Below are 18,669 nucleotides of genomic sequence, written 5' to 3'. Positions count from 1 at the left end.
GTACGTTTTAAATATCCTGCTGTGCATAAGTGCTTAATCGTTTATATCATGAGATTTTAGCTAAGTGTAAACAACAAGAAAAAACGAAGCTCCCATAGCAACAATAAACGTTATACCCTAACCTGTAAAATGCGATGATGGCATAATTGCCATTTAATGCGCTGCACTTGCCTCAGATGCAGACAAAACACAGATCTCCTCATTCGCCGGCCAAAGACCTTGTTAACTCCATTTGAGCTTGTTTTTATCTAGCCTAATGTTAATTGCACGTGTCTGATACAATACAAGCAGTGTTGTTTAATTATTGACTTTTCTGCCTTTTCTTTCTTTTCCCCCTGTATTTTAGTAGAGTGTGCCATGAAACTGTATTATTTGTCAAAACCCATCAAACATCATATTGTTTGTATTTGGATGATTAAAAAAAACTATGAAAAATAACTCGTATCGTACCAAATGACTTAAAATACTTAAAAGGTGTTCAAATTATAAATTTTTTTGACAATGCAACAATTACCTGATTAGTCAAGTGACAGTTCTGTCAGCTGTCCCGATCGAAATGTGAGGCTTGTATCGCAGCGTGCGCAGCTCACTTTAGTACAGACAAGATGCGCTGATGAGAAGCGCGCTCCGAGAGAGTTCGTGGATTCGAAGACTGGGTTCGAATGACTGATTTAATCTAATAGTTTGTGTTGATTTATTTTATTATTCAAATCTATGTTAAATAAATGCAGGAATTCCCCTCATTATAAACTTGAAAGCTGCGAGAATTATTAAAACCATAGCTACACCCAGAAATTTAGGACTTGATTAAATATAACTCCATTACACAGAGATTTGAAAAATAAAATTCCACAAATTTTTCTAAAAGTTTTTAGTCCTGGAAATTGTTGTTTTAAAATCGCATGGCATTTCCATGTTATTCATGACCTTACAGACTAAATGCAACTGGTGCACGCTCTTAAAATCACTTAAACTGGTCCAGCAATGTCAGAATCAGAATCAGAATCAGAATGAGCTTTATTGCCAGGTTATTTTTACACATACGAGGAATTTGTTTTCGTGACAGAAGCTCCGCAGTACAACAGAATGACAGCGACAGAACATAAAACACATAATAAAAGAATATAAAAATACAAAAAAGTAGATAAGGAATGACAATATACAAATTGACAATTGTAGGCAGGTATATTACAAAAATGCAGTTGTGTATGTACATGTATATTATGTGCAAAATTTAAGTGTATACTAAGTATGTGTGTTAGATAAATTAAGTGTATGTGTATATAAATATAAAGTGTAGTGTGTTCATGTTCAGTGTGTATCAGCTGTTCATAAGATGGATTGCCTGAGGGAAGAAACTATTCCTGTGTCTGGTCGTTCTGGTGCTCAGTGCTCTGTAGCGTCGACCAGATGGCAACAGTTCAAAGAGGGAGTGTGCTGGATGTGAGGGGTCCAGAGTGATTTTAACAGCCCTTTTGCTCACTCTGGATAAGTACAGTTCTTGAATAGAAGGGATGTGAATGTGATTGCGTGAATGTTCCATTACCTCTCCCTCATGTAATCACATGCCGGATCCGTTACCCCGCTTTGTTCTGGGACCTCGCAATTTACAAATTAAGCACTGGTTAAACCAAATTCTTTTGAAAAACGTGTTTAAGAACAAATTTAAGATTTTGTTCAATTTGTTCATGTATTTCACCCACTGATGAAGTTAAACTATTAAGGCCAAACCTTCACGACAATAAAAGTCAAGATTAAACTGTATATTATGGTGGACTGAAAGGATTTTACCGTCTTTGATTTTACTATTTTGATCCATGTCCTCAAGCACCATTTTTATTAGTTCAGTTCCTGGTTTTACCACTCATCAGTCAACGCTCAATGTTGTGAGAACATATTTTGACAAAACTCAAGTTTGAAAAGAACACAATAATCATAAAAATCTCTCTCCTCTTCGCTTAGATTAGTTTTCTTGTATTTTCGACACATATTCCTGTCATGAGTGCCGCAAAAAAACACTGACTCGATCATCTCAATCGCCATTCCAGCTGTTTCCAGTTTGCGCTCACCACATTCACTGGTCCAATTTTAAAGGAACACATTCCTGACAGTTGCAAAGTTGTCTCTTGTCTGTGCTTCGATTAGTTTTCTCCTTTTTTTCACACGTTCCAATCTTAAGCACCGAGCATGGGTCACCCTACTTGTCTGTATGTCACTTTCACTACTACTACTACTATACAGAACTGCTCACATTTGAACTCGTGTGACTTGCTGCATGCTCTCTTTCACATCCTCCACATTCCTAACCCAGCACCATTGGGTTACTTATTACTGATATCCATCCAAATTGGTTCAAATCCAGTCAGCTTCCTAACCAAACAGTCTCAACCAAGCATTTAGACTGAAACAAATGTGTAGGCTATAAAAAAGTACACAGTGTATGTTTTAGCTAAATTGCTTGCAAATATAAGATTGTCATACATACTATGTAATATTAGAATAGGTTGCGTTTGGTCTCGTACTGTATTGCATACCTTCTCAGAGTTGTGCGCTTGTTTAGCCCTTTGTTGTGATAAACAGTAAAGTGTTTTCAAGTGCTAGCAAAAGACAGTGTAAAGAAATACTCTTTTTGAGGGAAACAATCAATCATCAGAAGTTAAAAGCAGACCATAAGATTATTTATTTCTTGTCTCATTAGTGTTTAGCGTAGTTTTCGTTGCTGGTAAATGCTTGTTTTGTAGTTGTTTATCAACCCCCAGGACCTCAAGGTAACTTCTTGAATGAATTAGATCAACCTTTCCTGAGGATGGTACTCCCCTAGTTATGCTTGGAGACTTCAACATCCACCTAGATAAACCTTAGGCTGCAGACTTCCACACTCTGCTTGCCTCATTTGATCTTAAGAGAGTGTTAACTACGGCTACTCACAAATCAGCCAACCAACTGGACCTTATTTACACACAAAACTGCTCCACTGATCATGTACTGGTTACTCCACTGCACACCTCGGATCACTTCCTCCTCAATCTCAACCTCAACATGATCCCTGATACAATACATACCCCTCCACATGTCATCTTTCGACATAACCTCCGCTCACTCTCACCCTTCCAGCTATCTGCTATGGTTACATCTTGGCTTCCTCCCCCTAAACATTTATCATCTCTTGATGCTAACAGTGCTACTGATCTTGTTTAGACCCTGTCTGCCCCTTGTTTTCCAGGCCAGGCCATATCACCCCCTTCTGCCCCTTCGCTGTCTTATGCCGTTCTAAGCTCAGGGCTGCTGAAAGGGTGTGGTGCAAATAAAATAAAAAAATACTACTGACCTTAATGTGTATCAGTCACTGTTCTCCTCCTACTCTGCTAATGTCTCCAATGTTAAAAGGACATATTATCATAAAAAATGAACAATTTGTCTAACTCTTGCATGCTTTAAAAAAAATCTTCCTCCTTTGTCCTCCACCTTCCCTTCTTCATCAACTCTAGCATCTGATGACTTTGCCACATTCTGCAACTTGTACGCTTGATCCTGTTCCATCTCATCTCCTTCAAGCCATTTCTCCTGCAGTCATACCTGCACTCACATCATTAACGCATCCCTTCACACTGATGTTTTTCCTTCAGCATTTAGACAGGCTCACAAAGTCCAACTAGAAACAAATCCTTAACCCATCGCTTTTAAAGAACTACAGACCAGTTTCCTTTCTTCCTTTAGTTGAAAAAAACACTTGAACGAGCTGTGTTCATCCAAGTCTTTGCCTTTCTCAGACAGAACAACCACCTCAACAGCAACCAGTCTGGTTTCAGAAGTGGAAATTCAACCAAGGCTGCCTTCCTCTTAGTTGTTGAAGCCCTATAACTGGCAATAGCAGATTCCAAATATTCAATATCTTGCTGGATCTCTCTGCTTCTTTTGACATGGTTACCACCAGATCTTCATATCAACCCTATTGGTAAAGGGCATCTCAAGAACCGCACTCTAATCGTTTTAGTCTTATCTCTCAGATAGGTCCTTCAAGGTATCTTGGAGAAGTGAAGTGTCCAAGTAGCAACATCTAACTACTGGGGAGCCTCAGAGCTCTGTTCTTGGACCACTTCTCTTCTCTGTCTACATGATATCTGGGTTCTTTCATTCAGAAACATCACTTTTTATATCACTGCTATGCTGATGATACTTAACTCTACCACTCATTCCATCCTGATGATCTGATGATAGCTGCTCACATCTCAGCTTGTCTTACAGACATTTCTTGCTGGATGAAGGACCATCACTGTCAACTCAACCTTGACAAGACAGAACTGCTTGTGATTCCATCAAACCCATTGTTTCGTCATGTTTTACCATCCATTTAGGCACATCAACCATAAATCCTTCAAAAACAGCCAGAAGCCTTGGAGTTATGATTGATGAGCAGATGACTTTTTCAGACCACATTGCTAAAACTGCCCAGTCCTGCAGATTTGCTTTATTCAACATCAAGAAGATCAGGCCCCTTCTTTCAGAACATGCTTCACAATTCCTTGTTCAAGCTCTTGTTCTGTCCAGGCTGGACTATTTCAATGCTCTCTTGAGAGGTCTTCCAGCCAGTTCTATCAAATATTTACCATTAATCCAGAATGCGACAGCAAGGTTAAGTTTTAATGAGCCGAAAATAATGCATGTCACTAGAGCCCGACCGATATGGATTTTTGGGGGCCGATGCCGATATTAACTCGAAAAGAGCCGATTTATAAGCCGATATTTTGATTTTAAAAATAATCTGGATATTAGACCCATTTCCTATAAACTGCATTTACACAACATTCAATAGCAAAATATCTGCCTGTTCTATGTATGTAGGCTATATAAACCATTTTCCAGAAGGGATTGTGTTAAAAAAAAAGCCTTAGATTACAGTCTCAATGACTAAACAATTGCACATCAAAAGTATATATTTTTTAATGATCAAAAAACAGTCTGGTTTTAAACATTTAACACTTTTACTTTCTTCCAGTTGAAGCTGGTTTTAACAGTCTGTGTGTTTACTGTAAATAAGTTATAATACTAAAGTTAAAGTATTTGCAGATGTAGTCCCACACTTTGCTGCTACAGCATTCACCTTTTTCAGCCATCTGTAGGCAGAAAGAGAGACGGAGAAAGAATAAGCATGTGTATTAATAATATCACCATGTATCATTACTCATGTCATCATTAGAATTATATTAATAATAAACTGGGATCTCCTACATAGGCAAAAATGAGAAATATATATATATTTTTTTATTTGTCAAGCAATAGGTATTACCTACTTATATTTAACAATATTATTTCAACATTTTCCTGTTATGTCTGTAAAGCTACTTTGAAACAATATGTAAAAAAAAAAGCGCTTGTTCAGCTCACATTTATTTACATGTCCCCTCTGGTTTAATCATTTCTGACGCACCTACTGTAGTTACTGTAACTACACTATATTTGCTCTCACAGACACATTCACAACAGACCCGTATATCTTCTCCTCTTCTCTTTGTGCAGTCTGAATCAAAACATCGTCTTGCCTACTATTACCGGAAGATTACGGAATCAATTCGAAGTTGAATGGTTAAAGTTAGTGTCATGAACACACCGCTGTCAATTTTAAGAAGAACCACCTTCAAACAAGTTAATAGCAAGCATTTAAGGGGCCTGCTAAAAAGGAAGCTATTAGCGTTAGAGTAACGTAACCAGCCTGAATTCACCAAATTGTTCTCTGGACCTGAGGGTAGCCTCTTCTTCCTTGCTTCTCTCTTAATTCTCATCAGCAGGACTAGCGCTATCGCTCGCTTCTTACAACGGGACAGATACATGTTTGCTGCTGACCGAAAGGAGGAGGAACAGACTATGAAAGAGCTCCCGCTAAACGTTTTTAAAACTCCGCCATAGCGCAGTGCAGCGCAAATCGCGTTGTATCTGAAGGGCAACGCTGAGCCCAGCGGCAAGCGCCGTGCATACCGCGTACTGTGTGAAATGCCCAATTACGCGGTCATTATGTGGAAAACACACCGCAATAGAATAAGAATAAGTTAAACGCTAACGTTATAGTTTGACCTCCTATTAACGTTCGCGCTCTTCCACTGATAAACATGGTATTAGCTTTGTGGCTAATCTAATATAGCAATGCATTAGCGGCTGTAAGTGATGTTACAGAATATTTAGAAGTAATAATGATAGGACCGTTAGCTAGAACTACCACACAGTTTTTATATACAGGGTATGAACTAAATCTACAATCATTTCACATGACGAACGACAGACTCACCGTCAAAACAGTTGATCGCTTTCTTCTGTAGTGGACTTCTGGCGCTGTTGTTAACTCTGGAGCTGCAGAGCTCCCTCTGGTGGGCACACTATGCAACACTCATAACATGAGTGAAGCATGAGACTCTGTTTCTCATGTTTCATCGGCCGTTATAAATGCCGATGCCGATTTAAATGCAATTAGCTTATATCGGCCGATAATATCGGCTGGCCGATATATCGGTCGGGCTCTACATGTCACAGCTCTGTTTATTAACCCCTTACTAGTCACCCCCCTTTTTTGGCATGGAGACATAAATGACATACCCAAAATAAAAAGGTTTCTGCTCATGATTCTTTCTGACTAGATACATAATCAACCTTTGTTCACAAAGCTGACACTTCAAAGTTTACTGTTCAGTAATCAGAATACTGTTACGATAATAGAGATATATAAACAAAAATAAAAATATTAAAAACATATTTTTTAAATGTATTTTAAAAATTGTTGATGTAGGATATGAGTTTGAAAACACAGTGTAGCTAAAGCCACAAGTCTTCCAAAACTTCATAAAAAAATTAATTATCGAATCTGTAAAACTGTGAATTTTATGAAATATTTTCTAAGGCCATGTCATGTGTGTTTTTAGAGAAGGCTAATCAGATTGATTTATGGCACTTGTCATCTCTGTAAGATCTCACATGTAAACACTCATATGTGATCTGAGTGTTTTTTTCTGTGACAACTCCCCCATTCATTATTCTATTGTTCTCACCAAACGAGTCTTTCACACCTTGCACTGGCTACCATTAGCTGCTTGCATAAAATTCAAGACATTAATGTTTGCTACAAAACTACCACTGGCTCTGCACCCCTTTACCTTAATTCCTTATTCCAGACTTATGTGCCCTTTAGAAGCTTGTGTTCTGTAAGTGAACATCACTTTATTGTGCCATCCCTAAGAAGCACAAAATCACTTTCACTGAATTTTAAATTAAATGTTCCCTTCTGGTGGAATGACGTGCCCAACTCAATCCCAGCCACTGAGTCCTTAGCCATCTTCGAGACAAGCTAAAAACACATTTCTTCCACTTTTATTTGGCCCTCTAACACTCTCTACTCCACTTCTATTCTTATATATATTAAAAATAGAAACTAAGCTTATCTAATCTTTTTGTATTCTGTCTATTTCTATTTTTTTATTATACAATTAACAAAAGCAAAAAAAAAGCCTTTAACATTAGCTTGCTCTATTCTTTTCTTACTCTATATTTTTACCTTATTTATTTATTTTTTCGTTTTCTTTTTGTTTATTACATGATTTAAAAAACCTCGGTACATGTACTGCATGAAGCTAACTGAGACTTGTTATAGCACTTGCATATCATTGCTCTTTTGTTGATTTTGAGTGCTTTCATTGTCCTCATTTGTAAGTAGCTTTGGATAAAAGCATCTGCTAAATGACTAAATGTAAATGCGAATTCTCTTTACTTATGCAGTATGTTGCGGGTTGTAATCTAAAGCAATACAAAGCAACATAAACTAGCCCTTGATCCAGTGACACTGCATTCATTAAAATTATCAAAACATCTCAATAATACTCATTGTCATATGGGCCATTTCTGGTACTTAATGAAACAGATAACTTACTGCAGCTAAGCCAGTGACTTTATACATATGATGTTATAGCATCTAGCTAAATTAAGAATTGTGTATAACTGTATAGGTGAAGCTACTGTAAGTTAGTGGCTGTAAATACAAAAAGACACTTACCCTTTGACCAATATCTCCTGGCATTCCAGGGTCTCCCTGTGAGAGACAAAATATATACAGTAGTCAACATTTGAAGTGGATCAAAACCTTTCATCAAAGTTGTCCTAAAACCAAAATTAATTCTTGTCTTAGAACAACGTTGATATATATATATATTTTTTTTTTTGATCAACTTCAAATGTTAACTACATTTAACCGTTATATGGGAAATGATATGAAAACAATAAAACTATTAACATCTCATCCATAGTCCTAATTTTTTGAAAGGTTATTTTATATATTTCATATAATATTGGGTTGATGTAAAAAAAAAAAAAAACTTTTTTGTCTGTGACAAACACCAAAACACAGCCCACTGTGTCATTATGTGTCTGAGGTGTCACACTTTATAGTCTTGGTAGATGCTTTTTTTAGCTAAAGAGAAGAAAACAGCATTTTCCCACATTTTCACATAGACACGTGAAACATTAAAATACATAACTTTCAAATAAATGAGTGACAGGGTTGAGAAAAAGATACATCGATCTTGCCTGGAGTGAATACGATAAAGAGCCCTTAACCCACTGATGCATGAATTATTAAATCACAAAGTAATTAATATATATATTAGGGGTGTAACGGTACGTGTATTCGAACCGGACCGTGTCGGTACAGGGCTTTCGGTACGGTGCACGTGTGTACCGAATGACGGAATGCAATATTTTGTGCGCGGAACATTTACATTTTCGTGTTTCCAAACGAGCATATTAAGTGGCGGAAGTCTCCGCGTTCAGCGCAAATCCCACCCTGCAGCTGATTCCTAAGGCCGGCTACACACTGGAAGCGTGGCGCAAGCGTCTCAGCTGCGTGGCGTGTCCGTTTTTAATTCGGCTCCCATGTTAACAGGTTAGAGCTTGCAGACTGCCTGCGTGAGACGTGCATCTCAGGCGCGGCTCGAGCCTCGCGGAAAACTCGTGCATGCTAGAAATAGAACCGACGCCTATTTTTCACGCGACACGCAAGCGTGTTGGAAGCGTTTCCGGAAAAAATAGAATAGGAAAATATGTTTGTCATTTTGTACACAAATACATATTAATTCATGACACTTTGATGTTTGAAAGTCTATAGGTTGACATAAATTCAGATATAAATGTAATTTAAAAAATATATTAATAATTATCGATTTTCAAATATTGCACCTGTCAAACATAGTCTATTTTGCCGTCAATACTGTTGACGGTGTCCTTTATCAGTAGGCTTTATATTTATGCTCAACATGAAGTATAGATATTGTTGTCGTGAAGACAAGAGCCTGGTCTGTCGGTGGTCTCCCTCTATGTCACCTACAGCAGCAGCATGCTGGGATTGGTAATGCTGCCCTGTAATCATAGTTATTTTTTTATATCTTTCATTATATTTTATTATATGAAATTGGTTTGAGACTGAGAGTATTTTATTTAGGCTAGTGGAGAATTTTGCAGCAGTATTTTTTTTTTTATTCTATTTTTTTATATATATTTTATTAAAAAGTATTTAAAAAAAAGTGTATAGTAATAAACAACCTGCAGTTTAATGTTTGCATTTCTTTCCCTTACTGTACCGAAAATGAACCGAACCGTGACTTTAAAACCGAGGTACGTACCGAACCGTGATTTTTGCGTACCGTTACACCCCTAATATATATATATACTGTATATAGTGCCCTCCATAAGTATTGGAACAGTAAAGACAAAGTTTCATCTCCCTATATGATGTGATCATAAGTATTGGAACAGTTGCCTCACAGGGCTTTCCGAGTGTTCAGCTGCATCCAGTTGCATTAATTCTTCAGATATTAAAAGCAGCGAATATGTCTTATTAGTTATATCCATTGGAAGCCGACTTTGAAAGAAAAGCAAGCAGTTTGGATGCTAAAAGAAAAGAGGAAGTCAATTAAAACTATAGGATAAACAAAGTGCATGGAAAAATCAACAGTTTGGAAACGACTGGCTACATCAGTAACCAATGTAAGAGAGAGTACGGTGCACAGTTTCTCAAAAAGTTTGATTGATGAGGGTCATAAAAAGGCACCTGTTTGGAGCCCTATATAAAGGAATTTATAATCGGAGGGAAAAGTGTTTTTTGTCTGTGGGGGGCTGTTGAAAACTGTTCAAAACGATGTGCTTTAAACTTTAAAATGTTGGTATGGTTATTAAATGGTATAAGGGAGTTTTTTTTATAAAGGTTTGTACATAGTACACAATGCATTTCAAGAAAAAAGGTTAAAACATACAAGAAATGGAGACACTGTAATGACCTTTTTTTTTTTTGACCCCGGAAAAGATTAAAAACGGGTCAAGGTATGCATTTCAGAATTGTTAGAAAAATTGTAAAAAAGTAATTATAGTTTGTTTAACAATTAAAATAAAGCTTTAAGCAGCGATGAACGGGCTCTCGCACCCGGGCTCACCACCAGCGAGTTGCTTTAGTAAAAAGGTGAACGGTGAGAAATATGCATTTAATGTCATAAATATAAGTGGAATATATCAAAGTATATTCCATATATGTGCCAATCTTCCTGTTGCCAGTAGGTGGCGCTATCATTATAATGGAATATTGGCCTTCAGATGTGTTCAGGTCAGGACTCTTATCAAACATGTGAAGTTTGGGGAAGATCGAACATTTTATGCTTGAGTTACAACAACTTCTCTTGCTGTGGCGAGACATCAAATTTTGTCATGGCGCCATGGACAAGCCCTTTAACAAAAACTCAAGATCTCCACAATTTAACAATGCACAGACCTTAGATTAGACTGACCACAAAAAAATACATTAATGTCAAAAAATTTCAAGGAGTAGTTTGTCGGAGCGTAAAATATGCCACTTCCTGTTGCCAGCAGGTGGCGCTATGACTATAATGGAATATGGGCATGTAGATCTGTTAAGGGCAGAAGTCTTATCTAACATGTGAAGTTTGGGGCTGATTGGACATTGTATGTCTAAGTTACAGCAGCTTCCTTTTTCATGGCAAAACATCGAAATTTGCTAGGCCGCCATGGACACGCCCTTTAACGAAACCTCAAGATTTAACATCGCAAAGGGCTTTAGATTACACTGACCAAGTTTGGTGTTGATCTGAATAAATCTCTAAGAGGAGTTGGTTAAAGTACAACCCCTGAAAATGGCAAAAACAACACCAATTTTGAAGAGAAAATTCTAAATAACCGACTTCCTGTTGGGATTCGGATTTCGTACCAAGAGACTTTTTTGTAGGTATTGGTGTGTTACATGTGTGTACTGATTTTTGTACATGTACATGAAACATAGCTCGAGGTGCACTCCGTTGAAAGTGTAGAGGTGGCGCTATCGAGTCATTTTGACACACCCGATTGAATATTGGCCTAAAGATGTGTTCAGGCCAGGACTTTTATCACACATGTGAAGTTTGGGGAAGATCGGACATTTTATGCCTGAGTTATAACATCTTTTATTCCCGTGGCGAGACATCGAACTTCGTCACGGCGCCATGGACACGCCTTTTAACGAAAACTCAAGATCTTCACAACTTAACATTGCACAGGCGTTTAGATTAGACTGACCACAAAAAAAGACATTGATGTCATAAAATTTCTAGGAGTAGTTCGTGGCAGTGTAAAATATGTCACTTCCTGTTGCCAATAGGTGGCGCTATGACTATAACTGAATATGGGCATGTCAATCTGTTCAGGTTCGGAATCTCATCAAACATGTGAAGTTTGGGGCAGATTGGACATTGTATGTCTGAGTTATAGCAACTTCATTTTTCATGGCGAATCATCGAAATTCGCCAGGCCGCCACGGACACGCCCTTCAACGAAAACTCAAGATCTTCGCAATTTAACATCGCAAAGGCCTTTAGATTAGGCATACCAAATTTGGTGTGGAATTGAAGAAATCTCCAGGAGGAGTTCGTTAAAATACAACTCATGGAAATGACCAAAATTACACAAAATTTGCTCATAATATTAAAAATAACCGACTTCCTGTTGGGTTTAGAATTTTCCTCCAAGAGTCTTTTTTGTAGGTATTGGTGTGTTACATATGTGTGCCAATTTTCGTGCATGTACGTGAAACATAGCTGGAAGGCTGTTGATTTTCTTAGTGTAGGTGTCGCTGTCGAGCCATTTTGCCACACCCTCTTCTGAATCCTATATCAGACGAAAAGTTTCACCAGGTTTGACGCGTATGCAAAGTTTCATGACTTTTTGAGCATGTTTAAGCCCTCAAAAATGCGATTCATTCGGGAGAAGAAGAAGAAGAAGAATTAAAGCTGCAAGCAGCGATGAAAGGGCCCTCGCACTCGGGCTCACCACCACCCGGTGCCCATAGGAGGAACAGTGAACGTTGGGCCATATGCTTATAAAATAGTAAATATTTGTGCCACATTTCCTGCTGCCGACAGGTGGCGCTATGATTATACCAGAATATTGACATGTAAATTTCTTCAGGCCAGGACTCTTACCAAACATGCAAAGTTTCGGGCAGATCAGACAAGTCATGTTTAAGTTAGTATAAAATAATTCATTTCCTGTTGCCAGCAGGCGGCGCTATACTTAGAATTGAATATTGGCCTTTAGTTGTGTTCAGGCCAGTACTCTTATAAAACATGTGATGTTTGGGTAAGATGGGGAATTGTATGCATGAGTTACAACAACTTCCTGTTTTATAGTATTAATAGCATCGTTTTGCACATACTAAGTGTTGCTAGAATGTTTGAAAATATTTCTAGCATGATTAGCACACAATGGCATATTTTACTGTGTTGCAAATAGTGCATAAAAGTGTTAAAAATTACACTTCCTGTTGCCAGCAGGTGGCGCTATGACTATAACCGAATATGGGCATGTTGATTTATTTATGACAGGACCCTTGTCAAACGTGTGAAGTTTGGGGCAGATCGGACATTGCTTGCCTGAGTTACAGCATCTTCCTTTTTCACTGCATTAGTAGCATGCTTTAGCACTTAGCTAAGTGTTGCTAGCATGTTTTAGTATGCTTCTAGAAGGTTGCCAGCATATTTAACCCTTTTTGACACATTTTAATTTGTTCCTAGGAGTCCATAACAGCGTTAACCTTGTCACTTCCTGTTACCAGCAGGTGGCGCTATGACTATAACTGAATTTGGTCATGGGTGTTTGTTCAGAACAAAACACCTATCACACGTGTGAAGTTTGGGGAAGATCGGACATTGCTTGCCTGAGTTACAGCAACTTCCTTTTCACTACATTATTAGTATGCTTTAGCCATTAGCTAAGTGGTGCTAGGATGTATTAGTATGTATCTAGCATGTTGCCAGCCTATTTAACACTTGTTGATGCTTTTTAATATGTTCCTAGGAGTCCATAACAGTGTTAACCTTGTCACTTCCTGTTACCAGCAGGTGGCGCTATGACTATAACTGAATTTGGCCATGGGTGTTTGTTCAGGACAGAAAACCTATCACTCGTGTGAAGTTTGGGGAAGCTCGGACATTGCTTGCCTTAGTTACAGCAACTTCCTTTTTCACTGCCTTAGTAGAATGCTTTAACACTTAGCTAAATGTTGCTGGCATGTATTAGCATGCTTATAAAATTTTGCCAGCCTATTTAACCCTTGTTGATGCCTTTTATTATTTTTCAAGGAGTCCATAACAGTGTTAAACATGCCACTTCCTGTTGCCAGCAGGTGGCACTATGAATATAATCAAATATGGGCATGTTGATGTTTTCAGGACAGGACTCTTGTCAAACGTTTGAAGTTCGAGGCAGATCGGACATTGCTTGCATTAGTTACAGCAAATTCCTTTTTCACTGCATCACTAGCATGCTTTAGCATTTAGCTAAGTGTTGCTAGCATGTATTGGTATGTTTCTAGCTTGTTGCCAGCCTTTTTAACACTTGTTGACACTTTTTAATATGTTCCTAGGAGTCCATAACATGTAACTTCCTGTTACCAGCAAGTGGCGCTATGACTATTACTGAATTTGGTCATGGGTGTTTGTTCAGGACAGAACACCCATCACACGTGTTAAGTTTGGGGCAGATCGGACATTGCTTGCCTGAGTTACAGCAACTTCCTGTTTCACTGCGAAACATCAAACTTTGTCAGGCCGCCAGGGACACATCCCTTGACGAAAACTCAAAAGCTTCGCAATTTAACGTCACAAAGGTCTTATGATGACCCTCACCAAATTTGAAGATAATCCGATTAAAACTGTAGGAGGAGTTCGTCAAAGTACGAGGCAAGGAAACGGCAAAACTGCACAAAAATCGTACAGGAAATTAAAAATAACTTACTTCCTGTTGGGTTTTGGATTTTGTACCAAGAGACTTTTTTGTAGGTATTGGTGTGTTACACGTGCGTACTGATTTTCATGCATGTACGTGAAACGTAGCTCAAGGGACACTCCGTTGAAATTTACCAGGTGGCGCTATCAAACCATTTTGCCACACCCACTTCTGAAACCTATATCAGATGTAAATTTTCGCCGGTCCTGATGCGTGTGCAAAGTTTCGTGAGTTTTGAAGCATGTTTAGGCCCTCAAAAATGCACTTCATTACGGAGAAGAAGAAGGAGAAGAAGAATTAAAGCTGCAAGCAGCGATGAACGGGCCCTCGCACCCGGGCTCACCGGCAGCGAGTGGCTTTAGTAAATAGGTGAACGGTGAGAAATATGCATTTAAACTCATAAATATAAGTGGAATATATCAATGTTTATTCCATATATGTGCCAATCTTTCTGTTGCCAGCAGGTGGCGCTATCATTATAGTGGAAAATTGGCCTTCAGATGTGTTCAGGCCAGGACTCTTATCGAACATGCGGAGTCTGGGGAAGATCGAACATTTTATGCCTGAGTTACAACATCTTTTATTCCCATTGCGACACATCGAACTTCGTCACGGCGCCATGGACACGCCTTTTAACGAAAACTCAAGATCTTCACAACTAAACATCACACAGGTCTTTAGATTAGACTGACCACAAAAATAACATTGATGTCATAAAATTTCAAGGAGTCGTTTGTCGCAGCGTAAAACATGTCACTTCCTGTTGCCAGCAGGTGGCACTTTGACTATAACTGAATATGGGCATGTAGATCTGTTAATGGCAGAAGTCTTATCTAACATGTGAAGTTTTGGGCACATTGGACATTGTATGTCTGAGTTATAGCAACTTCATTTTTCATGGCGAATCATCGAAATTCGCCAGGCCGCCACGGACACGCCCTTTAACGAAAACTCAAAATCTTCGCAATTTAACATCGCAAAGCCCTTTAGATTAGGCATACCAACTTTGGTGTTGATCTGAATGAATCTCTAGGAGGAGTTCGTTAAAATACAACGCATGGAAATGACAAAAATGACACAAAATTTGCTCATAAAATTAAAAATAACCGACTTCCTGTTGGGTTTCGGATTTTGCTCCAAGAGACTTTTTTTTAGGTATTGGAGAGATACATGTGTATACCGATTTTCATAAATGTACGTGAAACGTAGCTCGAGGCGCACACCGTTGAACGTGTATAGGTGGCGCTGTCGAGCCATTTTGCCACTCCCACTTCTGAAACCCATATCAGACGTAAATTTTCGCCAGTTCAGAGGTGTGTGCAAAGTTTCATGACTTTTCGAGCATGTTTAGGCTCTCAAATATGCGATTCATCCTGGAGAATAATAATAATGATAATAATAATAATAATAATAATAATAATAATAATAATAAACTGAGCAATTCCAAGAGGGTCCTCACACCATCGGTGCTCGGGCCCTAATAAACGGAGCAATTTCAATAGGGTCCTCGCACTGCAGTGCTCGGGCCCTAATAATAATAAATATAGCTGCAAGCAGCGATGGCGGGCTCAAGCCATCAGTGCAAACGCCACCCCGGTGGCATCGGGAAAACTGTGCCCAGCGGGCATAAGCATTTACAGTAACCCTCTGGCAATCAAGTTTTAAGGGATACAGCAGTTAAAGGGTTAATCCAACCCATCTAGACTTTGAAATCACATACACAGAACAATATATATAACTTTAGTAACACTTTATTTTAATATATATAAAAAATTTATAAGGTGCGCATTGTAGCTGACACCTAAATTAACACATAACAATTGTTTTATGACTGCACGTCTTTCTCCTCAAATGCTATTGAGCTTCAAATTTGTGTTTGAGCCCATGTGAAAAAGTAGCATAATTTACATATGTCTTACAGTTTGTTTTAATAAACATCAAACATTCAATTTAATTGTGCATTATAGCTGTCACCTAGATGAACAATTACAGTTGTTTTTATGACTGTAAGTCATTTTCTTCAAATGCTACTGACGTTAGAAAAGCGTATAACAATATCACATGTAACTTTAGAGACGGTCCCTAAATTTGAGACTCTCGAATGTCCAATGTCAAGCCAACTTTATGCCTGTTTTTTTTTTACTTTCTTTAGTTTTCTTTTCTCTGTGCCTGATTGTTGATGTTCTTTACCTGGGCATAGATGTCCATCCATCAATTACGAACAGTGAGCCACAAACATGAGGTGCGAGCGCGGATGGGAGAATGGAGCATGTTTTTTTTTTTTTTTGCTTTTTTGAGCAACTGGGATGGTGCCCCCTCTGGGAGTTGGTGCCCTACGAAGACTGCGTACTCTGCATATAGGGAGTGGCGGTACTATCTGGAAGATATATTCCTCAAACCATCGTACAAGAGGAGGTGATGCTAGTCCTTCAAGAATCACTCAAAACCTATCTGTTCATAAAGCCTATACATAAGGTCATAATAAATAATATTCCACAATACGTCATTCAATTCTAATTAAGTCATTTTTTGGGAACTTTTACGTCTCTCAGAACCTGACACATTGTAATTCTGAGACTCCAGGAAAGTTGCAGTTCTGGAAAATGGTGGAACTGTAGACTAAATGCTCCCTGATAGTGTCACACCTAATTCTTCACTTTAATTCTTAATTCTTTTGCAGTTTATGTGTTTCTGTTCTTCTCCACCTGTTTTTTTTCTGACCCTTCTGACCCAGTAAGCATTTTGCTGTCCAGTGGTCATGTCTTTACTTTGCAATTACTGTAGTGATCTAATTTTGAATATTTCTCATGAGGATCTAATAATTTTGTTTTTTTCAGTCTGAGTGAAATGTCTTTTTTTGGCTCATTTTATCAGTAAAGGAAAAAGTACCTAATAATTCAGCACACCTGAATATAAGGAGTTATTTTTTTCTCTTCCAGTCTTCATGGTCAACTACGTATATATCACACTCGTTGCCTTCTCTAGTGCAGCTCAACCAATTCACATCCCATTCATCAATATTTGTGATATCACAAATCCCGGAAAATGCTTGTTGTAGTCCAAACAATTTATTTGTTGTGGCTTTTAAAAAGTGATTTTTGTATAATTGCGCATGTTTATATTTCATATATATATATATATATATATATATATATATATATAGCTTTCCAATGCCGTTGCTGTTGATAATAGGATTAAGCAAGTGTAGAACACGCACAAACAGAGTCCATGTAGACAGATGTAGATGCATAACAAATGTCTTTCTTTATTACTTGAGTTGCATTAAACATGATCTCAAACTTCTTGTGGCCTCTCCTTATTCACATGTACACACAAAGCCATACCTTATTGACCGCATACAACTAGAATCCACCTTACGGGCTAATCTGCCATGCGCTCAAAAACTGTGCTTCCCAGTTACCAACACTGTAACACACACAGTTCTTGCTTAGGTGCTCTAATTAAACATAACCACAGCACCACCAAGTGGACAAACCTTTACCATCCCCAAAATGTCTCCTACTATATATATATATATATATATATATATATATATATATATATATATATTAGGGCTGTGAATCTTTGGGTAGGCAGCGATTCGATTAGATTACGATTCATAGGTTTTCGATTCGATTCAAGAACGATTTTTGCAAATTTAGAACGATTCAATTCGATTCGATTCACAATGAAATTTGATTCGATTCGATTATAACGATTCGATTCTGCATTTCTTTTAGTGCATTCACAGGATTATTTAAATGCTTCTACTAAATTCTTTAAATGCTTAGTCAGGGGGCAAATTACAGTAGCATTTATGGTTAGAGAACCATAGGTTAGAAAAAAAAAAAAAAAACTTTTGTCCATTGTTAAATTGTGCTAGTTTAATGATGAGACATGGCATACGTAAAAATGTATGTAAGCCAAGTTTTTAAAAAAGAGCTTAAATAGTATTATGTATAAGCTAACATTTTGTCACACCAGGGGCATAGCCATCATTTCAGAAGTGACAGAAATGTCAAATACAATCATTTTATGTATGTAGCTTATATAATAATAATAATAATTATTATTATTATTATTATTATTTTACAAGGAATTATCTTCTTTTTTAATTACTTTTAATTAGCTGTAATAAATCAAATACACTGCTGGGCAATAATCAATCATCTGTAATCGATATTTTTTTCCTAATGGCAATTTTATGATTGTTTTATATACTAGGCTACATTTAATTAGCAATTATTACATTTTTCTGCACAGAATAAGGTAGAAAATACACTTTATAGTTTCTGTACTGTAATAAATGTCAATTAACACTGCATCATTCATAAATTGTTTGTGTTTTTTTTTTAGTTTCATCAGTTCATTTTT

The 18,669-nt window shown here is 37.7% G+C and overlaps 1 protein-coding gene across 7 annotated transcripts in view; it reads right to left on the bottom strand.

Moving 5' to 3' along the window:
* LOC132124973 (collagen alpha-1(XXV) chain) overlaps positions 1-18,669 on the bottom strand; it is a 712,477-nt gene that overhangs the window by 312,563 nt on the left and 381,245 nt on the right. For all 7 annotated transcript variants that reach the window (XR_009426824.1, XR_009426827.1, XM_059536150.1 and 4 more), the window contains one exon: positions 8,033-8,068. Coding sequence is in view for 5 of the 7 variants with exons in the window: in XM_059536150.1 (XP_059392133.1) it covers positions 8,033-8,068 (36 nt within the window). In the remaining 2 variants the exon portion in view is untranslated. The remainder of the gene's footprint in view (positions 1-8,032; positions 8,069-18,669) is intronic.

Source organism: Carassius carassius, chromosome 3, assembly GCF_963082965.1.
Source record: "Carassius carassius chromosome 3, fCarCar2.1, whole genome shotgun sequence".
In the NCBI taxonomy this organism is placed as follows: domain Eukaryota; kingdom Metazoa; phylum Chordata; class Actinopteri; order Cypriniformes; family Cyprinidae; genus Carassius; species Carassius carassius.
Note: the sequence above shows the minus strand (reverse complement) of the source record. Positions and strands in the feature narration are given on the sequence as shown.